We start from the raw sequence: 17,196 nt of genomic DNA on the forward strand, positions 1-17,196 counted from the left end.
GGGTGTGGGCCTGACCCAGGACTCTGCGGGAAGCCTTGACAGCCTCGGGCTGTGGGAGTGGGGTCAGCCCCTGAGTTTCCACCTTTTTTATCCCCTACAGACATTGACGAGTGTGACTTCCCTGCAGCCTGCATTGGGGGCGACTGCATCAACACCAATGGCTCCTACCGATGTCTCTGTCCCCAGGGACATCGGCTGGTAGGCGGCAGGAAGTGCCAAGGTATGCGGGCACTGGCTGAGAGCTCCTGAGGAGGACTGGCAGGGAGCGGTAATCTCCTAGACACATTGTTGATCTGTCTTTCCATCCATCCACCCACTCACTCATCCCTCCACCCTTTCACCTAAATAACAGTAACAGTAATAATGACAGTAATTAGGTGGTGCTCACTATGTGCCAACTCACCCTTACATGCACACATCCAGCAAGAGTTTACTGAGAACCTGCTATTGGCCAGGTTCTGTACTGTGTACTAGCTATTGAGCAATGACCCAGGGCTCCCAGCTAGGGGAGGCTGATGTGTAAATTAATTCTTAACAGTTCAGAGTGCTGGGTGCCAGAAGAGGTCTGGACTGGTGACTAATTGCAACAGAGAGGTGACAGTTGAATTGGAACTTAAGCATAAATAGGTCCCTAAGCAGACAAAAGCATGGGATGGTATTCCACACCTGAAGAACAGTATTTGCAAAGCACAGCAATCTGGAAGGAGCCAGTTGTGTTTCGAGGGAACAGTAGACACCTGTGCCGTAACATAGAGTTGAGGGTGTTGGTGGTTTGGAGTAAACGGTGATGAGACTTAAAAATATTGGGAGGCCAAGCTGAAAGTCCTCCAATGCCGAGCTGAGAGCTAGGACTTCATTCTGTGGTCAGTGGGAGCCACTGAAGGCTTTATAAAGGATAATGCAGTGAATGTGCACACATCTCCCTGCATGCACAGACAGACAGGAGTGGACTTCCTGTTGTGTGTACTTTGAAATCAAAGTGGAAACTCAGGATCTGAACTTATGTGAGGCCCTTGAGGCACCCCCCCACAGGGAAAGAGGGGCCGGTTTCCCTCTGACTTGTTCCTCCCTACCCCAGCAACTCTTCCTGCTCCCTTCACTCCTGCAGACATAGATGAGTGCAGCCAGGACCCGGGCCTCTGTCTGCCCCACGGGGCCTGCGAGAACCTGCAGGGCTCCTACGTGTGCGTCTGTGATGAGGGCTTCACGCCCACCCAGGACCAGCATGGCTGTGAGGGTGAGTGCCCTCCCGGCTCCCTCTTCAGACCAGACAACCCTGAGCTGCAGCTGGGGTTCAGAGATGTATCTTGGTCTCACCCCCTGGAATTTTGCCTGGGAGAGTCCGCTGGGGCCAGACTTTGCAGGAGGGCCTTGAATGCCACATTGAGGATGGGGGTTGGCTCTCACAGGGCAGTGAGGGGAGCCAGGGAATGTGGGGAATGGGGGGAGCAGAGGGATGAGGTTGGTGGGCAGCTCGGACAGGCAGACCATCTGCAGGACCGCGACCTGCCCTCCCCTCCCCTCAGAGGTGGAGCAGCCCCACCACAAGAAGGAGTGCTACCTTAACTTCGATGACACGGTGTTCTGCGACAGTGTACTGGCCACCAATGTCACCCAGCAGGAGTGCTGCTGCTCGCTGGGGGCTGGCTGGGGAGACCACTGCGAGATCTATCCCTGCCCAGTCTACAGCTCAGGTCAGGAGCCAGGCAGGCCCTTTCCCTTCCCAGAGCCTCAGTTTCTTCATTTGGACATGGATTGGGGGGAACGGCCCGTCCCTGGGTAGGTGGGAGATGAGGCGGAGTGCTCCGACGTGAGCCCGACGGCCAGCACGCACGCGCTCAGCCCTGCCTCCTTCCTTCCCCACGTCCGCTCTCTTCGATAGCTGAGTTCCACAGCCTCTGCCCGGACGGGAAGGGCTACACCCAGGACAACAACATTGTCAACTACGGCATCCCCGCCCACCGTGGTAAGCCCCAACACGGCTCCGTCCCCCGAGGTTTGGACCGCGATCCCGCGTGAGCTTGCTAGGTCAGTTGCGGGCGCTGGCGTAAGCCCCGCCCCTCCAGTAAGCCCCGCCCCTCCAGTAAGCCCCGCCCCATCACTCTCACGTCGGCGTCGCGTCACTGGGTTTGCTCCCCTCCCGCGGTAAGCCCCGCCCACACTTCCCCGCTGCGGGGCCAGAGTGGCCCGGCTGGTCGAGTTTTCTGAGTGCCCACGGCTTGTCACTCCACAGACATCGACGAGTGCATATTGTTCGGGGCGGAGATCTGCAAGGAGGGCAAGTGCGTGAATACGCAGCCTGGCTACGAGTGCTACTGCAAGCAAGGCTTCTACTACGACGGCAACCTGCTGGAGTGCGTGGGTGAGTGCGGCCGTGGGAAAGCGGTCGGGAGACAGCACAAGCTCCCGACCCCGGGCCGGTTCCTACCTCTCGCGCCTGTCCTCCCCGCAGACGTGGACGAGTGCCTGGATGAGTCCAACTGCCGGAACGGAGTGTGTGAGAACACGCGCGGCGGCTACCGCTGCGCCTGCACGCCCCCGGCCGAGTACAGCCCGGCGCAGCGCCAGTGTCTGAGCCCGGAGGAGATGGGTGAGGCCCGGACCTGCCGGCTGGGGACACAGAAAGGGGACGGGGGCCCGGGCCGAGCTGTGACCGCCACCCCCTCCCATCCCCTCGCTGCCCCTAGACGTGGACGAGTGCCAGGACCCGGCAGCCTGCCGCCCTGGCCGCTGCGTCAACCTGCCGGGCTCCTACCGCTGCGAGTGCCGCCCGCCCTGGGTGCCCGGGCCCTCTGGCCGCGACTGCCAGCTCCCCGAGAGCCCGGCTGGTGAGGGCGAGCGTCGTCCCGGGCCGACTCCAGGGCCCAGTCCGCTATGTGGAGCACCGGGGACGCAGCCCCCGCGCGGGTGGGTTGGAGCGGGGACGGGTGGTCTCTGTCTCGGGCTCCTCCCTGAAGCCGGGTTCCCCTCCGCAGAGCGTGCCCCGGAGCGGCGGGACGTGTGCTGGGGCCAGCGCGGAGAGGACGGCATGTGCGCCGGGCCCCTGGCCGGGCCCGCTCTCACCTTCGACGACTGCTGCTGTCGCCAGGGCCGCGGTTGGGGCGCCCAGTGCCGCCCGTGCCCGCCGCGCGGCGCCGGTGAGACGGCCCGAGAGCGGTTGGCCGGGAGGGAGTTTGGGGGCGGGAGCCCGAGTGCATCGGCGTCGCTGACCGCCCCGCCCCTCCCAGGGTCCCAGTGCCCGACGTCGCAGAGTGAGAGCAATTCCTTCTGGGACGCGAGCCCCCTGCTGCTGGGGAAGCCCCCGCGAGGTGAGTGCAGCGGGAGGGGACGGAGGCGGAGTCCGCGGCCTCCGCTGGTGGGGGTGTTGACCTCTGTATTCTCCCGACCGCCGCAGAAGAGGACAGCTCGGAGGAGGATTCGGACGAGTGCCGCTGCGTGAGCGGCCGCTGCGTGCCGCGGCCCGGCGGCGCCGTGTGCGAGTGTCCCGGCGGCTTCCAGCTCGACGCCTCCCGCGCGCGCTGCGTCGGTGAGCCAGGCCGCGGGGGCGGGGCGGGCCGCGGGGGCGGGGCCCTGGGGAACCCGCCGGGACCGGAAGCTAAGGGGGCTGCGCGGCTCCGGCGCCGTCGCGACGTCCGCACCTGTCACCCGCACCTCCAGACATCGACGAGTGCCGAGAGCTGAACCAGCGCGGGCTGCTGTGCAAGAGCGAGCGCTGCGTGAACACGAGCGGTTCCTTCCGCTGCGTCTGCAAAGCTGGCTTCGCGCGCAGCCGCCCGCACGGGGCCTGCGTGCCCCAGCGCCGCCGCTGACGCCGCCCTCGGCCGGGACCTCGGCCGTCACCGTGGGGTTTCCGCCCGACACTCGGGGCGAGCTCGGCCTGTCGCTTCTGCCCCGACTCAGGGCTCGGACCCAGGCAGCCTCGGGCCCGCAGACCCCTTCCCGCGCCCCGTGCTCCGAGGGCGCCCATACGGGCTCTGCCCAGTTCAGGGGCGGATGTTGGGTCTCTGGCGCTGCCGGCCTTCCTCCCAGAGGGCGTTTCCTAGAAACTGATAAATCGGATCGTGCCAGTTTACTCTTGGCTTTCGAAACAAATTGATGTTCACGTCTGTGGTGGGCACGGCCTCCGCAGGGCAGCGCCAGCCCCCAGCCTCCTCGGAGGGGCTACACTGAGCCCAGCACAGGGGGTGTGAAATAGAATTTATTGTGGCTCTGATTATGTACACGTGAGATGCGCCTGGCCAGGCCGGCCGGGCTCGCATGGTTTGTACAATAAATACATCCGCGGGGCCTGCTCTCCGCGGCCGGGAGCGCCCACATGGGAGGTTCAGTCCAGCTTCCGGGTTCCCAGCTTCATGGGGCCCTTGGCCGCCTTTTTCTCAGCGCGTTTGGCTTCCATCTCCCGCCGGCGCTCCTCACGCTTCTTCCGGGCCAGCTCGGCCTTCGCCTGCCCTGTGAGCAGGAAGGGGAGGCGGGCTGAGGGTGGCAGGACAACCCAGGTCTCAGCTTCCCAGCCCGCACCTGCCCCAGGATGGGTAGCCCTAGTCAGCCCTCCCAGGGGACGCTTACGGCTCTCCGTCTCCAGGCCTTCCCAGTTGTCATCGCCCCAAGAGTCCCGTCTCGGCTGAAAAGAGAAGTGTGGGCTGGAGTGGAGGCGGCCTCCCAGCTGAGGTTCACCTCAGGTCTGCACCCTCCCGCCTCACTGGCACTGAGTACCTGGGTGCCAGCCTCCCGACGCACGGACAGGGCAGCAAAGGGGTCGCCTTTGTCACTGGGTTCCGGGCCACCCCAGTTATACTCGCTGGCCAGCCGTGTGCCCTCAGGGGGCGGCTCGGGGGGACTTGGCTCTTGCCAGCCCTGCTCCCATGAGCCCTCAGCTTCCCAGCTGCTCCAGTCCAATTCAGAGGATCTGTGGTCAGGGTTGTTGGTCTGCAGAAAAGTGGTAGGAGGGGGGTAGCACCAGACCAGGAGGGGCCAGCCCACTCCCCACGCATACACACACCCTATCCAACCCCACTCACCTGCCCAGCATGGCTGGCTTGGCCCCCAGTACTCCAGTCGTCCTGCTGGGCCAACACAGGCTCAGCCTCCTGCTGCAGTGTGGGAAGGAAAGTATGACCATACCCCCTCCTATCCCATCCCCAAAAAAGGCAAGGAAGCCCCCCAGCCCCTTCCCAGCCATGGCCTCCACCCTTTCTTCTTTTGCCTTCCATCTCATTTGCGCCTCAGGCCCTGTTTCCCAACTATAAAGTGGACACACTGAACCTGGCCAGCCATCACTCCTCTGTGAGGCTGGGGAATGAGATCTACATGCCCCGCACCCCTCCCCACAGCCTCAGGGGCCAGAGACCGCTGTCAGCCAGATGGAGAATTGGGCCCAGAGCTCTGCCCCCATTCCCTGCAGGGCAGCCCCACTCCATCCTCAGCCCACCCTGAGCCCCACCCTCAGGCAGGACTGGGGTCTGGGTCTAGGCCCGGCAGGGGCCTCTCTCTGTTTGCCACCGGTGCTGGGTGGGCACTGGAGCTGGTGGAGGAGAGGAAGAAAGACCAGTGCACTGCCCCAACCACCACCCGCCCGGCCTCTCATTTCCAACCCTGCTCCCAGGGGCCCCTGGAGTTGAGTTGGGGCTCAGCTGCCGGCTCTGGCCCACAGTGGCTGCTCCATGACACCTGCTCGCCAGGGATGCTGTGCAGATGCAGACAGGCTGGACTCCAGCCACACCCACATGAGCTCCCCAAATGGCAGCCTGTGACCTTTGAGCTGGGATCCCCCAGGAAGGCCTCCTCAGCCCCACTCACCTCCAAGCTGCCCCAGTCTTCGTCATCCCATCTGTCAGCAGCACTGCTGTCCTCTGCTGTGTCCTTGTCTTCCTCTTGTGTCTCCCACTGGCCTGAGGTCGTGGGTGTGGCAGGGACAGGGGTGGGGGCTGGGGCAGGAAGACCTGGGGAGCAGAGACTCACTGAGCTCCCACACACTGGGCCCAGGAAGGTCTCAGAACAGGACAGATGTTGCTGGTGGGGGTGGAGGAAGCTCAAGAGGGAACTAGACCCTACGTCGTCCCCTATGTCCCCATCACCACCCCAGACAGTAACAGTTCTTGGGTGCCAGCTCCCCCAAGTCCTCTCAGCCACTGCTGCAGCCAGTCCGGGACACTCACCCTCGGGCGTGGGTCTCTGGGGAACATTGGTCTCAGCCGGGGCAGCCGTGGGGTGTGCACGGATCAACTTGGAGGTGAGCGAGGAGACGCCTGTCACGGCCCAGCCTGCCCAGCTGGCTGCGGCTCCTCCCATTCCAGGGCTGGAGGCTGCATGGACGTCCTTCTCTGGGCAGTGATGGAGAGAAGCAGGAATAGGCACCTCAGGCTCCCGTGGGGTGGGTGACAGAAGGGCAATAACTGAGACACAGCGACCTGCGGTGGACCCCCCCTGCGGTGGACCCCCCTTCCTCCAGGCCTGCATTCTCCCATCTGTGCGATGGGGGGAGGGGGAGGAATGGTGTCAGGTCTGTGCTCTAAGGTTCTTCTAGCTTTCAGATACTCCAACGAGGTGGAAGAGGGCCACGACATGTGACAGTCAAGGATGTGGCAGGACAAAGAGGGAGCACGAGTGTGGGCCACTCACCCACTTCGGCCAGCTGGCTGGGGTCCTCTGACACAGACTCCAGTTTGGACAGGAAGCTTCGAATGGCCTTGAAGGCCTGTGGGGTAGCAAGGGGCACAGCTGGGGCCTCCAGGGTTCCCGTGAGCCCGCCAGGCCAGCTAGGGCCCAGACAGCCCCCAGAGCCCCACCTCCAGGGCCCGGCCCTGGAGTGCCTCACCTGGTCCCGCACAGATTTCTCGGGATCCACGGTGAGGCCACAGAGCACGGGCAGGATCTTATGGGCACAGTCGTTCATTGAGTAGAGGTTGTGGGTGGCAGCGAAGCCCAGGACACCGGCGACCCGGGATGGTGCAAATGGGTCCTTAGTGGCCCGGCTGAAGGCGGAGGTGAGGACCCTGTGTCTGGTCTGGGTGCGGCAGGGAGAGGGCTCCTGAGTGTAGGGTCAGTACTGGGGCCCGGAACTGCCAGGCCTTACTTCCCAGAGCAGAGGCTGTCCACCCCCAGAGCCTGAAAAATGTGACTAAATCACTAACAACTTAAACGAGGAGAATTTATGTAAAACTCTAGATCATGGCTTCTCCTCCCAGATTACTGGGCTCAGGCTGCCTCAGGGCCACAGGAGCTGAGGCCTGGGCCTCCCTTCCCACCGGCCCTGCTGACCTGCTTCGTTCATCACTGTCAGGCCCGCAGCTGTCTCCATTTACACAGCCTGGCTGAGGGGACACGCACAGTGGGTCAGGTCCCAGATCCCCTGCCTACTGGCTGTGTGACCTGGTGCAACTCTCTCCACCCCTCAGACACCGGGGCTGGGGGCGCCAGGGCCTAGGTCTCTGGGAGGATGATGGCCCACAGACAAGGAGGCCGGCCCTGGAGGCGGCTGTGGTACCGCGACAGTGACAGAACTCCTGGCACGTGTGCAGGGCACTCACGCTGGCATTGAGGTAGGAGCCGATTTTGCCCAGGCAGACGGTGGTGTTGCAGCGGATGGGGCCCTGCTCGTCCTTGGCCTGCAGCCGCGCGAAGTGCTTCATCAGCTCCACGTTGAGGTTGGCCTCATTCAGCTTCGGGGCCAGGAGCAGCATGGACTGCAGGGCGGGGGACAGTGGAAACCGTGGGCCGGGGCAGCCAAAGGGCCGCGTGCAGGAGTGGCCTCCTGGGAGAGTGCAGAGGCCACCAGTGGCCCTGGGCGCTGAGGAGACCTGCCAAAGCCCTCCCAAAACTACCTCTAACCTGGTCCTGACCCTACTCAGAATGCTGAGGAAGGGGACCCCCATTTCTCTGGCCCCTTCACAGCAAAACCTCCAGAGTCTGTCTGCACTCCTGTCTCCCTTTCTTTCCTCCAGGCACGCTACTCAGACTTTCGCAAAAATACCCCCCACACGCCCTCTACCCATTGGTTTGGGTTGAGGTCACCAGTGACTTCCATGTTGCTCAATCCAATGGCCAATTCTCCATCCAAACCGCCCTTGAGCCCTCAGTAGCTCTGACACCCCCGAGTGCTCTCTCTTCCTTGAAACTTCCACTCTGGCCTTCCAGGACACCACTCTCTCCTGGTTCTCCTCTGATCCCACGGCTGCTCCTTCTCGGTCTCCTTTTGCTGAGATCTTACTGTTTGGACCGCCAGAGCTCCTCCTCCAGCCTGTTCTCTCACCCTCAGCCCAGGTCATGGCACCCATTTCACGGCTCTGAATGCCCGTTTGCTGACAATGCCCAGGTGTGCACCTCTGGCCCAGACTTCTTCCCCAAACTGCACACGCGCACGACCAGTGGCTGGCTCGACATCTCCACCTGGCTGGCTAACAGACATGGCCGAGACTGGGCCTGACCCCCTCCTGCAAACCTGTTCCTCCTAGTCTTCTCAGTAAATGGCGACTGAACCTTCCAGCTGCTCAGGCCAGAAACCTCAGCGCCCTTCTTGACTCCATATCCATCCATCAGCGAACACTGTCGGCTCCACCCGTGGGCCCTTCTCCCCACCTGCTGCTACCACTCGGATCTGAGCCACTGTCATCTCTCACACCTAACAGCGTCCACCCTTGCTCTGACAGTTCTCCACACAGCAACACAGTGAGCCTTTTAAAACAAGTCTCACCAGGTCACTGCTCTGCTTAATCCCCCAGTGGCTCCTGTCTCACTCCAGTGAATGCATCAGGTCCCTGCCAGAACCTACAAGGCCCCGGCCCCCAACCCCACCATTACCTCTCAGACTCCACCTCCCACAACCATGCCCCTTCAGCCATGCTAAACCTCTTGCTACTTCTACACTCTAGGCACGTGCTAGCCTCAGGACCTTTGAACATGCCATTCCTTCTGCAGGGAGCACATTTCTTCCAGATCTCCACGTAACTCAATCCCTCACCTCCTTTCCTTAAATGACACCTCCTCAGCAAAGTTTTCCCCGACCACTGTTCTTAAAACTGCAAACCCTCTCTTCACTCTCTCCATCACTTTCTAACACAATATATATTCTAATTCTGTTTATTGTCTACCAAGCCCATGCCCTGTCCCCTCTAAAAGAAGCTCCATGAGGGCAGGGAACTTGGTCTGCCTGGGCACAGACAGGTGCTCAGCCAGTGTCTGCTGAATGGAGGACTATAGGCCATGCCCACCCTGCTCCCCCCACCAGCTGCTGAGCTGTACCCACAGCCTGGGCCCACAGTAGGACAGTGCCTGCCCTTCCCATAACGAGCCCAGACCCACAGGCTGAAACCAAGGCCTCTGTGTCCTGGAGTAAGCCCCCCGCAAGCCTTGTAAAACCAAGGGTGGCTGAGCCAGGCCCCACCCACCTTGACTGTCTGCTCCCGGATGGCAGGGTTGGTGTCCAGGAAGCCATGCATGACATGGGGAAAGATCTGGGTGTTGACTGTTGGCTCATCAAGGTACTGGATGAACTGCTCCATCTGTGGTCCAGGTTGGGGGGACCAGGAAAATGCAGTCAGCCCCTCCACCCCCCACCAGAGCCACGGGACCACCCTTGGCTTGGTTTCTCCACCTGGCAGGCACTGGCAGGCCAGGCGAGTCTCCTGAGCCCCGACCTCGCATCTGGCCTCAAGCCCATGTGGAGGGGTGAGAAGAGGCCACGAGGGTGCTGGAAAGAGCCAGGGATGGGGACTCGGAGGGCCTGGCCTCTGGTCCTGTGCAGCAGGCCGACTGTGTCACACCCCCGTTCAGAGCCTCCCTGCCTCTTCTGCCAAAGGGGGTGTGACCCCCACCCAGACAAGCGCCGTGAGGAGGGCTGGTGTGTCTGGCAGCTGGGGAGAGAACGAGACCTGGGAGCCACCAGGTACTTCCTGGTTCATAAGGGGCCTCCACCCTCGATCCCATCAATCCTGTCTGATGCTCCCAGCTGCCCTGGGGCTGGCAGGAGAAACACTAACCCCCCTCTAGAGGGCTGGAGTGACTGAGAAGAGGGGGGCGTTTGAGCCCTGAAGCCCAGGCAGGCTCCGGGCATTCCCACAGCTGCCATGAGCCCTGTGATTATCCCAACTTCCTGACGGCACTGCTCCCTTACCGGGGAGTAAGGGAGTGCCAGGGCAGGGGCCTCCCAGCAGCCGGGGTGGGGTCTGGATGGGGTGGAGGGGACAGGGTCTGGTCACAGCCCCTACCTGCTGCAGGAGGCGGATGCGCATGGCCCGGTCAGTGGATGAGAACATCTTGACCACGACAGGGATGATCTTCTGCTGATACTCCTCGGCGTTGAGGAACTTGCCCACCTGAGGGAAGGAGCAGGAAAAGAAGCTGCTACATCCACAGGAGGGGGACGACTTCACCAGCTCCTTTAACTTCCTCGGGCCCCCTGCTGACTTCCCACAGGGGGAATGGGGTGATGGTAGGCAGTCAGGGGAAGAGGCATTTCCTCAGCAGCCCCTCTGCCCACACTCCATCCCAGTCAGCCCCGCCCTTCACCTTTCTGGGTCAAGGCCTCTTTTAGGAGGCAAATGAAAGCTCTCTGCCCTCCCTATAATCAGGCACCTGTACATCACATGAGCGCGCGCGCACAAACACACACACACACACACACACAAACAAATTCTGCCTACAACTGCTGGGGGTTCCCGGCCACACAGGACTTGCTTGCTGTCTGCCCCTTCCCCCCAAGCCAGGTCCCTTCAGGAGAAAGTGTTTTCCCAGGATGGGCAGAGTGGGGAATGGCAGGTGCCCAGGTAAGGGTGAGCTGGGGTCTGACGATGGGGAGAAGGATCCAGCCCCTGGAAGCCAGGAGAGCTGAGTGCCAAGTGGTCAGGAGGGAGGATGGGAAGTGGGGTGGTGAGCAGGTGACCCCCTGGGCCCTGGAAACCAGGGTGCACAGGTCAGACCAGGGGGGCTGTCTTGGGGAAATAGAGGAGGGCTGAAGGCTCTGAAGCATAGGGTCTTTGGAAAAGAATTTTGGAGACACAGGGTTTCCCCTCCCCAAGAGCAAGAAGTTCCCACAGGCTCCCTGACAGCTGGTCAGATGGCCCCCACTTGCTGAACCCCCAGGATGTCGGCAGGAAGCAACTCCCCACGTGGGCTTGGGCTGCCCTAACCAGGCTGCCCCTCCCCAGGATGCAGGGCTGGCCCCCACCCCAGAGCCCTCTCTGGCTGTTCTGATCTACCCAGCCAGTCTCTGTGCCCCACAGTTCCTGAGGTTCCAGGCCTACCAGGCCTCCCCTCCCTGAGGCTCCCGGCCCCACTCACCTTGAAGAGGGGTGTGAGGACCACTGCCCCTGCGTTGCCAAACTCGAAGGCAGTCAGCAGCTGGGGCAGCACCTTGTGCCGGCAGAAATCCTCGGGGAATGAGTCTAGGCTCTTGCTCAGCTCTTGGAAGAACTTCTGCTTCTCAGCCGGCTCTTTGATCTGGGGGAGCAAGGACAGGATGGAGGAAATCACCCTGGTCACGGCCCCCCGCAGCCATGGGCAGGGACAGGGAGTCACCCCAAGCCTGAAGGAGAACTTAAGCTTGTGGGCTCCGGAACCCAACTGCCTGGGCTCAAATCCCAACTCTACCATTTATTAGCCAGATGACCTTGGGCAAGTTCCCCCATCTGTAAAATAGGATAATAACAATACCACCTCACAGGGTTGTTCTGAGGATCCAACCAGAAAATGTACGTGAAAGCTGCCAGCACAGTGCCCGGCACAATCAGTTAGTGACTGTCCCTCTCACCACTGGCACCTGACCCGCTGATAGATCAGGCCCTTTCTCAGCGTTGCCTGTACTCATGACAACCCAAAGTGTATCACACAGATGGGGAAACTGAGGCTCAGAGAGGTGAATGGCCTACTCCATTCCCCTGGCCCTGGCTGGATTGGGCACACTTGTAACTCCATGCTGGGTGGAGCTCACGGCAGGCTGTGGAGGCAGGCATTAGGGCAAGTTTACCCCCGACCTGACCCTCCCAATGAGCCCAAATGGTCTCCTGTGTCCTCCTACCCTCCCTGTGAGGCTGTAATAGCCACAACTCACACTTCCAGTGCCAGGCAGGGTGACGTGCCAAAACCTTTACACAGACTAAATAGTCCGGCCCTCAGCTTTATCAAATAGGTGCTAACACAACCCATGTTTAATTCAACAAGGAAGCTAAGGCCCAGAGAGGGCAAGGAGCTTGTCCAAAGTGACACAGCTAAGAAGTCAGGGAAGGGTTTGACCCAGCGTGGTGGCACCTCTGCTGTGCTGCACCCTGTGAAGAGGTGCTGTCATTCCCTCATTTACAAAAGAGGAGGGTGAGGTTCAAGGTCACCAGCCAAGAGTGGCCGGGGAGGGGTTATGACCCAGTTTTGTATGCTTCCAAAATTCCTGTGCTCTCTGTTAAACCCTCACCCCCATAGCCTCTGCCCGGCCCAAAAGAGGCGGCCTCTGGCTGGGGATGGGGAGGATCAGGTTGGCCCTGGAGCAGCTCAGTCCACTGTGGGAGGCGGGCTTGGTGCTCTAACAGCAGGGTTCAGGGAGAGCCAAGGTCCAGAGAGAGGCCAAACCACATCCAAGGTCACACATGGAGAGTCACAGCTGGGCTCTCTCCACTGCTCTGCCCAATGACAGGAAGAGGGGCCTCTGGGGACTGCCCTCCCACATTCTCCTCAGGACTGGCCAGGAATGGCCCATTTCCTCTGGGGCACATTTAAAGGAGAAGGGCAGCCCCGCAGAGCCAGCCACGTGAGGAGCCCTCTGTGTAACGGAGTTCCTGCCGCCCCCACACTGCCCAGGAGGCCACAGGGCTCAGCACTGCCGGCACTTCTCCTTCAGGATGCAGCTCGGGTTCCCCATCCTCCGAAGGCCCTCCCAGCCCCCATTTGAGTCAAGATTCCACAGAACATCGAGGTCTGTGGAAGCGTCTCTAACTCCTCCCCCAGTCCAGATTCTGGGCCCCCACCCCGCCCCGTGTCCCACACACGGCCAGGTCAGAGCAGGTGTCCAGAGCAGAGACTCCCTCCTTCCTTCCCTACAACAACCCTATGGGCCAGCATATACTACAGTCGTCTCCCTTTGTCCGCAGGGGAGATGTTCCAAGCCCCCCAGTGGATGCCTGAAATCGTGGATAGTATGAACCCTATATATACTACATTTTTTCCTACATGTACATACCTATGATAAAGTCTAATTTATAAATCAGGCACGGTAAGAGACTAACAACTATAACTAACAGTGAAATAGAACAATTATAACAGTATAGTGTAATAAAAGTTACCGTAGATCTTAGCAACCTCAGCATACGATTTTTTTTCTTTCCTTATTAAGTCTAGAACTTCCAACTTTTCACTTAAAGGAAGCACTTTACGGCTTCTCTTTGGCAATCGGAATTGCCAGCATCACTGCTCTTGCGCTTTGCGGCCGTGATTAAGGGAAATAAGGGTTCCTGGAACACAAGCAGTGCCATACGGAGACGGTCTGGTAACCGAGACGGCTACTAAGTGACTGACGGGCGGGTAGTGTATACCGCACGGATCCGCTGGACAAAGGGACGATTCACGTAGTGCAAGATTTCATCACGCTATTCAGAATGGTGTGCAATTTAAAACTTATGAATTGTTTATTTCTGGAATTCTCCATTTTCTATTGTCAGAGCACAGTTGACCACAGATAACAGAAACCGAGGAAAGTGAGACCGCGGATAAGGGGGGACTACTGTTTTGTTATCCCCATTATATAGATATGGAAACTGAGGTTCAAAGAGGTCAAGGCGAGGGCTCCCTTCTCACCATCTTTCCATTTGCTCTTCCCTCTGCCTGGAACGCTCTCCCCCAGTTAGCATCACCATGGCTCCCACCTTCACACACTTCAGGTCTCAGCTCAAATGTCACCCTTGAGAGAGCCCTGCCCTGAGCACCCTGCCCAGCACGTACCCCCATTCCAGGGAGCACACGTTTCCTCATGTCTTTGTTTTCTGTCCCTCTCCCCACAACGAGAGTCCCCAAGGGTGGGACCTGGTCTGTTTACTCCCCACTAGATTCTTGAGGACAGGGATCTGGGTCTGACTCTCCTTCCCCCCCTCTCTGCTGCCCACGTCACAGCCCAGCCCTGGGCATGGCCCACATCAGAGAGAGGGCCAGAATGTGTGTGTGGCATTAATGGAGTGCCAGGAGCAGTCACTAAGCACCTACTGTGTGCCAGACACCACACTGTGCACTTTGAACTCACTGAATCCTCGCCATGCTCCTTTGCAGTAGGTATTACAGAATCATTAGGACTGAGCCTCAGCCAAGGGAAGTCACACAGTGAGTAAGAGTTGGAGCCAGGCTTTGAACCCAGAGACCCCAGCTCCATCACAGCCCATGCTTGTCTCCAAGGGTCTAATTATGAGGGAGCCCACACACTGGGGAGGGGGCACGGGGGTGAGGAACGTAGGGCCAAAGCCCAAGGTGGGGCGGGGGGCTCACCTGAATCTCCTCCAGGAAGAGGTTGGTCTCCACGAAGCGGTTGTTCATGAAGCCACCGGGTGCCCGGCAGTTCTGCAGGAAGCGGGCTGGGTTGGGACGCACCTTGGGGTTGGCTCCGACCAGCTCACAGTAATGCGGCACCAGCGATTTGGGGATCTGTGGGAGAAGGGCCAGGGTCAGGGCAGGGCAGGCTGGTGGGCAGGGAGGGGCTGGAGTGGGGTCAGACACTCACCTTCCCGGGGTTGCGCAGGGCGGCCGCCCGAGGTAGGGGCCCATTGAAGACTTCCCAGATGAGGCAGCCCAAGCGCCACATGTCGGCTGACCTGAGGCAGTGACCAGAGCTGCTCAAGGCCCTGCCACCTGCCAGCACAGGCCTCCAACCTGCCTGGCTACCAGGCACTCACTGCATGGCAGACCCTGGGCTGTGTCCCTCAGCTAATCCTCCCATTAGCCCCAAGAAGCAGGTTTCATTAGCCCCATTTGACAGATAAAGAAACTGAGGCTCAGAGAAGCAAGGACATCACCCCAGGTCACACAACTTTCAAGTTCAGAACCACCTAACCGCAAAGCCTGTTTTATTGTGCCCTACCTCCCTGAGGATCCTGGGAGCAGAGAAGCGGGCCCCACCCTGAGGACCCTGGTTCCCTCCCCAGCCGGGCAGCAGGGGACAGGGGAGTGCCAGCTAGCCTAGGGGTCCCGAGGCTGCAGGGGCTTCCAGAACAGGGCAGGTAGGGGCATGATGCCCCAGTCACCCACCACTTCTCTCGGACAGCTCTGCCACTGCTATCAACCAACTCAGGGGGGTCGTACTGCTCAAGCTCGGGGATCCCCTTGTGGGGGGGTCCCCCGCCATTGCCCTGGGCCGAGTACATGTAGTCCAGGCCCCCGAGCTTCCACTCGCCAGCACGGTCCACGAACACGGCGGCCATGCAGACATTGTTGTGGATGAGGCTGCAGTCGTTGACCAGGAAGCTGAGGGCTTTCTGGGGACAGAAGCAGCCATCACACCCAGCACCTGAAGCCCCCACCCCCGCTCTCATCACCACTGCCCCCCACCTTACCACGATCTGATGCAAGCCCCAGGAGAGCTCCAGCTCCTTCAGGCCACCAGCCTCCGCTCGCGCCTTGAGGTACATTCCCAGCGGGGTCACAGCTTCTGTTACCACGTGGAGGCATCTGTCTGTCTGAAGAAGGGGACAAGGCGATATAAGGGCGGGATGGAGGGAGCGGAAGTGGAGGTAAGAGAGATGATGGAGAGAGAGGTGAGACGGGGAAGTTAAATCTGGGGGTGCTGAGGCAGAAGGGGTGGAAACCGAGGGGCAGGAAGACAGGAGTGGGAGACCGGGAGAGAGTGAGGGCGGAGGTGGAGCAGACCGGACAGCAGGTACCTCCAGCCCATCGATGTAGGCCAGAATGTTGGGGTGCCGGAGAGTTTTGAGGCGCTTGAAGGCGGCTTTGGCCACCTGGGTCTGCTCTTCGGCGCCGGGCTTCACATCATACACGAAGATGGACACCGGGCTGCCTGTGGCCTGGGGGAGGGCAGAGGGGTGGGCGCCGGGCTGACCACTCCGCCGGGCTGACCGCTCCAGCTCCGAGGTGGTCCCCAGAGCTGTTAAGTGCGGAAGGAAAGGGCCGCCGGCCCGGGCTCTCCCCAGGTCAGCCCTTAGGAACTGAGCCGGGCCCACGTGATCCGGTTCCGTCCGCCTGTCGGTCCCTCGGTCCTTCCGCCCGCCACGTCGGCACTGCCCGGCCCCCTCCCCCGGCCCGTTGTCCCGGAGGCTCCGCAGCCACGTCAGGCGGGGCGCGACACGGAGGGGCCGGCGGCGCCGACTAGGCGAGGCCGAGGTCGGCCGCGGCCTACGGAGCGGGGCTGCGCTCACCTTCTTGCGGCCGCGATGCAGGGTCCAGGGCCCGGGCGGGCTGCCCTCGGGGGGTTCCGGGCTGAGCTCGAACGGGAAGTCCCGGACCGGGTCCCGGGCAAAGAACCACATAGTCCCCGCCGCCCCCGCCGCCGCCGCGGGCTCCGGCGCCTCCGCTCCTGGTCCTCCGACCGCCCGAGCCGGGGCGGGGCGGAGCGAAGGCGGGGCCGGGCCTGGTCGAGGGCGGGGCCGGGCCCGGTGGGCGGAGCGGAGGGAGGAGAGGTGCAGGGGGCGACGCATGTGGGCGGAGCCTGGGGCGGGGCCTGGTCCGGCGAGCAGAGCAGAGGGAGGAGAGGGCCGGGGGGCGGGGCCGGCCGGGGGGCGGGGCCGGGTCGGGGGCGGGTCGGAGTCGGCGGGCGGGGCACGGGGAGGAGAGGTGCAGGGGCGGTACTGGTAGGCGGAGCGGGGCTGGAGGGCGGGGCCTGGGCCGGTGGGCGGAGCAGAGCCCTGAGGACTGCAGGCAGAGCCGAAACCAACGCTCTGCCGCCTGGCAGAGCGCGCGCTTGCCAGGCGACGCCAGTTACCAGCTGCACGGCCCTGGCAGGTCACCCAAACTCGCCGAGCCTCTGTGTCCTTATACCTAAGTGTGGATGATAATATAGTACACCTTCCAGCGTTATTACAGGGATGAGAGCTTGAGAAGGGACAGAGAATGGGGAAACTGAGGCAAGGAAGAGAGATAGGGAGGCACATGGAAGAGGAAGTCGACAGATAGACATGAAGGGATATCGTGACGAGTGAGGTGGAGACTTAGGGAGGGCGAATGTCCCCAAGCCAGATTCTCTCTCCCACCAGCCAGTGGGCACCTCCAGGATCCGGTGGGGTC

General features: G+C 61.3%; 2 protein-coding genes across 6 annotated transcripts in view; one reads left to right on the forward strand and one right to left on the reverse strand.

Annotated features, from left to right (window-relative positions):
• Window positions 1-4,314, forward strand: part of LTBP3 (latent transforming growth factor beta binding protein 3) — a 17,917-nt gene extending 13,603 nt beyond the window's left edge. For 2 of the 3 annotated variants that reach the window (XM_004437602.3, XM_014793007.2), the window contains exons 18-28: window positions 101-220; window positions 1,109-1,237; window positions 1,527-1,694; window positions 1,883-1,966; window positions 2,234-2,362; window positions 2,453-2,590; window positions 2,688-2,828; window positions 2,976-3,137; window positions 3,228-3,308; window positions 3,395-3,526; window positions 3,658-4,314. In XM_004437602.3, coding sequence (XP_004437659.1) covers window positions 101-220; window positions 1,109-1,237; window positions 1,527-1,694; window positions 1,883-1,966; window positions 2,234-2,362; window positions 2,453-2,590; window positions 2,688-2,828; window positions 2,976-3,137; window positions 3,228-3,308; window positions 3,395-3,526; window positions 3,658-3,809 — 1,436 coding nt within the window. In that variant the 3' untranslated portion in view covers window positions 3,810-4,314. The remainder of the gene's footprint in view (window positions 1-100; window positions 221-1,108; window positions 1,238-1,526; window positions 1,695-1,882; window positions 1,967-2,233; window positions 2,363-2,452; window positions 2,591-2,687; window positions 2,829-2,975; window positions 3,138-3,227; window positions 3,309-3,394; window positions 3,527-3,657) is intronic. The other variant, XM_004437603.3, reaches the window with a different exon arrangement.
• On the reverse strand, window positions 4,183-16,507 carry SCYL1 (SCY1 like pseudokinase 1). Of its 3 annotated transcripts, none has more exons than XM_004437605.3 (18): window positions 16,332-16,507; window positions 15,840-15,980; window positions 15,513-15,635; window positions 15,208-15,434; window positions 14,684-14,774; window positions 14,452-14,607; window positions 11,275-11,433; window positions 10,203-10,310; window positions 9,384-9,497; window positions 7,527-7,682; window positions 6,815-7,003; window positions 6,619-6,694; window positions 6,156-6,320; window positions 5,797-5,939; window positions 5,019-5,090; window positions 4,714-4,926; window positions 4,567-4,621; window positions 4,183-4,449 (listed from the first exon to the last, which is right to left on the reverse strand). In XM_004437605.3, the coding sequence occupies exons 1-18, from the start codon at window positions 16,440-16,442 to the stop codon at window positions 4,325-4,327; spliced, it is 2,424 nt and encodes an 807-aa protein (XP_004437662.1). In that variant the 5' UTR covers window positions 16,443-16,507; the 3' UTR covers window positions 4,183-4,324. The 3 variants fall into 3 exon arrangements, with proteins under 3 accessions (XP_004437662.1, XP_087278775.1, XP_087278777.1); XM_087422649.1 differs by having other exon boundaries at window positions 4,714-4,906; window positions 5,015-5,090; XM_087422651.1 differs by lacking the exon at window positions 4,567-4,621.
• Between the last annotated feature and the right edge of the window lie 689 nt (window positions 16,508-17,196).

The sequence above is a fragment of the Ceratotherium simum genome, chromosome 34, assembly GCF_057802395.1.
Source record: "Ceratotherium simum simum isolate JZ-2026a chromosome 34, ASM5780239v1, whole genome shotgun sequence".
Taxonomy (NCBI): Eukaryota; Metazoa; Chordata; class Mammalia; order Perissodactyla; family Rhinocerotidae; genus Ceratotherium; species Ceratotherium simum.

What these genes read in the sequence shown, in the direction of transcription:
- SCYL1 (XM_004437605.3), bottom strand. Translation starts at nt 16,442, where the DNA reads ATGTGGTTCTTTGCCCGGGACCCGGTCCGGGACTTCCCGTTCGAGCTC. An exon ending in TCTTCCTGGAGGAGATTCAG is followed by an intron (nt 11,434 to 14,451) that starts GTGAGCCCCCCG and finishes TTGCTCCCCCAG; the next exon opens with ATCAAAGAGCCGGCTGAGAA. An exon ending in TCCGGGAGCAGACAGTCAAG is followed by an intron (nt 7,683 to 9,383) that starts GTGGGTGGGGCC and finishes CCCGCCCTGCAG; the next exon opens with TCCATGCTGCTCCTGGCCCC.